Here is a 4,152-nt window from a genome sequence, read left to right on the forward strand (position 1 = left end):
ATGCACTAACATAAGGCAATCGTTAGTACAGTTTCTCAGAGGTCCATGAATCAAATCCAAGAGCCCACATTTCTTTTTTAGCACATACCACAGACTTGGTAGCTTAAAGCAACACCTATTTGTTCCCTTACAGTTCTAGAGGTCAGAAATATAAACTCCATCTCATTGGGCTGAAATCAAAGTATTGGCAGGACCATGCTCCCTCCAAATGCTTAAAGAGAGAATCTATTTTCTTGCCTTTATCAGCTTCTAGTCTAGAGCTGTATTCTTCGCATTTATTGTTTCATGATCCCTTCGTCTGTCTTCGGAACCAGCAATGTGACGGCTTGCCTCATGTTGCTTTTTTCTTCTGCCTCTGCCTTCCTCTATAGGATACCTGTGATTACATTTAGGGCCCACCCAGGTAATCTAGGACAATCTCCCTATCTCAAGATCCTTATTTTAATCACATCTGCCAAGTGCTTTTATCTGTATAAGGTAACATTCACAGACTCCACAGATTAGGATCTGGATATCTTTGAGGGCTCTTATTCAACCTACAACAGCACAGAGCCATAGAATTCTGCGATTTGGCAGAAGCCTTTGGAGCCCTCCTGGTATGTGAATTTCTTGGTTCTCCGACACCCAAGAAGCACCCGAGCCCATGTGTTACAAGTTCTTTGTTATATTGAGATGAAAGCTGCTTTATCACAACTTCTACATTTTGAACCTAGAACATCATGAGTGCATGGATGTAAATCCTTCCAGCCAAGTGATCCCATTGATGAAAATAGCAATGGGAGTTCTTATACCCAATAATGATCCATGGAACTTAGTTGGGAAGAGAAAGTAGCTAGTTTTTACAGAGTTGGCGGAAAGTGGATATTTGGCCTTAGGTAATTCAGCCTGTACCTGGCACAAACATACTGCTTATTCTAGGCTCTCAAAGTTGCAGATACCTCTGATAGAGCTACTCTGTCCCTTTCACTTTTTTCCCATGAATTTTTCAGATCCACCAGTCACCGAAGATGGGTGGGTCATTTACAAAGACTACCAGTATTATTTTAGCAAAGAGAAGGAAACCATGGACAACGCACGAGGATTTTGCAAGAGGAATTTTGGCGATCTTGTTTCTATTCAAAGTGAAAGTGAAAAGAAGTTTCTATGGAAATATGTAAGAAAATGATTAATTTAAGAATGGAACAGTGACATGTGATAAACAAAGATAGTGTCTACAATTGGTACCCCACGGTGTAATTTCAAATTACGTGTTGAATTTGAACGTTCTAAGGTCAGGAGTAAGGAAGTTACCAGAGGAGTGGGGGTGGGGTGGGGGTGGATATTAGCCATAAAAGAAGTGAATGACCTGATTGCTTGAATATTCAGTGCAGAATTACAGAAGGTAGAAACAGTTTTTCACGAAGCCTGGACTTCGTGAGGATCCATACTTCATGGTCTGAGTTCACTAATTTGATTTTCAGAGATGATAATTCCTAACTAGTCATTTATATCAATCTTTTGTGTACAGTGCAGGTTGATTATTAATTTAAAAATCTGTTAGACCAAATTGTTGGTTAATAGATAGTACAGCTTGATTTTTCATATAGAAATCTTTTTTGGTTATACCCAAATTATCAGCTAACAGTAAAGATATCATTGATTTTTTTCCAAGAGTGCTTGGCTCAGTTTTTGCTTTAAAAATCTTCACAGCATCCAGAAAGGAGGGAAGAGGGAAAGCAGAAACAAAAGTTGAATAGTAATGAAAGAATAAAAATCCATTTGATTACAAAGGTATTAGAGTGTAGTCTGACTTTCTTCATCTTTGTGATTATACCTTGGTTTGAAATTCTCAGCATATTTTTCCTAATATTGCACAAATATATATGTGGATGAAGAAGTCTTTCCTTAGATGCATAATCCCAAATGGCCACTTTGTTTTAAAGGATGTCTTAGACAACCTAATTACTGTAGTACGCATCTGATATTATAAAGAATGACTTCAGTTATTTGCTTTATAAATGCAGGTTGTTATATAGTGTGCATGTTTTTCTTTTTAATTCTGTGAAAAACATAACTGAATATATAACCAAATTTCTACATGAATTACTCCTTCAAAAAAGTCCCAAATATATGTAGGTTTTATTTAAGAATTTGCTTATTATATAAGTATAGCTTGAATTATATGTAAACTTCTATGTTTTAGGTAAACAAGAATGATGCACAGCCAGCATATCTTATTGGCTTATTGGTCAGCTTGGATAAAAAGTTTATGTAAGTAAACCAAAATAAAACAACTTTGCTTATGATAATGATATGATAAACACCTAAGTTATTCTGAAGCTATTCTTCTGCTGAATGAAATTTCAACAATTCTCCAGGATCCTCAATTTCAAAAGCATCTTTAAAAAATACAAAAAATTAAAAATAATCTTATTAAATATTTTCAGCATGCTAATTCTCATCTCAAAATCTGACTTAATCTTGCAAAATTTCACTTATCTTAGTTTGGGGGGGTCATCACCTATCAGTAAATCATCTACTAAGATGATTTATATTATATATTATATAGATTCATATATATTATATAGATACGAATACTGAATTTATTTTAAAAATTATATGTCCCGCTTGGACTCCTTGGTACATAGAAGCAAAGGGTTCTTTTATGTTACCTCACTCACTGCTTTAACAGCACAACTTTGAAACATTCTTTTAACTGCGTTAAATGCTTTCCTTTCAGAGGAGTGACTGTACTGTTTTCCATTAGATTCAGGGAGCAGGAAAAGCTATGAGAGGGAGGAAATTTAGTACATTTTGGGAATTTCTTTCCTTGTTCATTAATACACATGTTCTTCTAAGTTTGAAGAGCAGATAATGTGTTCTGGCTCATACACAGATGTTTTTAGACACCTATGTCCCTTGTGACCATTACTGCCATTTTTGTGCAACAGGGATCTAAACTCATACTCATTATTTTTAAAGATTAGAACTCTTTGCTGCTCTTTTGGACAGGCAACTGTTTTGATCATCTCTAAATGAGAGATCTCTTCAGTGGTCCTTTTCCAGCTAACTGTATCTGAATTTCTCTAATTTATGAAAATAAGCATTGGTTCACATGACTTAGGAAAAACCAGAGATAGATCTCACGAGAAACTCCATATTCTCAGCCTCTCTATGGGTGGCTGTGTTTGTGGGAATCATGCCTAAGAAGTGCTGAGGAAAGGCTTTTGTCCTGGCCCACTTCCAGAGTGACTGGGATCTCCATTTCTTCTGCTTGAAGACTAAAGGCAGCTTCTTCTCGGGAGGGGAAAGAAGACTAGCCAAGGCATCAGGTTGCTACAGATGAGCACAATGCTCGGGAGGCACAGACCACTTTTGGATTTTCCCGTTAGTCTTTCTAGAGCCTCGGTCTAGAAGCTCCTCTTTAGAAACTCTCTAGAACCTCTCTCTAGAACCCTCTCTTCTGTTAGCTTAGGACCTTGTGATCCCTTCATCTTGACCGACTCGGTGCTCCCACCACTAGATTGTAGCCAATTATTCTAATGATTAGATCGTTGCTAACTGTCTAAATTGTCTTTCCAGTTGGATGGATGGAAACAAGGTGGATTATGTGGCCTGGGCCCCAGGTGAACCCAATTTTGCAAATGAAGATGAAAACTGTGTGGTCATGTATTCAAATTCAGGTAGACAATATACAAATCTTTTATTTGACTTATGATGTAATGTGTAATTTGTCATCTCCCTAGTCTAAAAGTAGCAACTCGTGTACTTAAATCAAGCAAGAAAAGAAGAGAGAATATAAGTGAAAATAACTTTAGTAGCAGAACCATTCAATTTTTAAGGAGAATGAATGCTTAACGTTGCTCTAATAAATGGCACAGTCTTCTCCCTTCTTCTCATTTTAGAAAATATTTTTCATGTTCTGATTTAAGGAAATTGTCCAGAATGTTTATCTATATCCTTTATCTCTCCTTTCCATATCTTTGTCTGAAAAATTGGAGTAATGACAGAACCTATCCGTTGAGAAATTTAAACATCTGAAACACTAAGCAAATACTTGGTATATACAAAATTTAGATATTACACAATTATTATCATTAGCTATTACTGGCTTAAATATACAGCTTAAATATATTATCTAAATGATGATATATCTGTAACACCAAATATATG

The 4,152-nt window shown here is 36.0% G+C and overlaps 1 protein-coding gene across 1 annotated transcript in view; it reads left to right on the forward strand.

The window, feature by feature from the left end:
- The window catches only part of MRC1 (mannose receptor C-type 1), an 82,631-nt gene that overhangs the window by 53,694 nt on the left and 24,785 nt on the right, over positions 1-4,152 (forward strand). The window contains exons 18-20 of the mRNA XM_011364416.2: positions 990-1,153; positions 2,183-2,250; positions 3,562-3,662. Of these exons, the coding sequence (XP_011362718.1) occupies positions 990-1,153; positions 2,183-2,250; positions 3,562-3,662 (333 nt within the window). The remainder of the gene's footprint in view (positions 1-989; positions 1,154-2,182; positions 2,251-3,561; positions 3,663-4,152) is intronic.

Source organism: Pteropus vampyrus, unplaced genomic scaffold, assembly GCF_000151845.1.
Source record: "Pteropus vampyrus isolate Shadow unplaced genomic scaffold, Pvam_2.0 Scaffold96, whole genome shotgun sequence".
NCBI classification, from domain to species: Eukaryota; Metazoa; Chordata; class Mammalia; order Chiroptera; family Pteropodidae; genus Pteropus; species Pteropus vampyrus.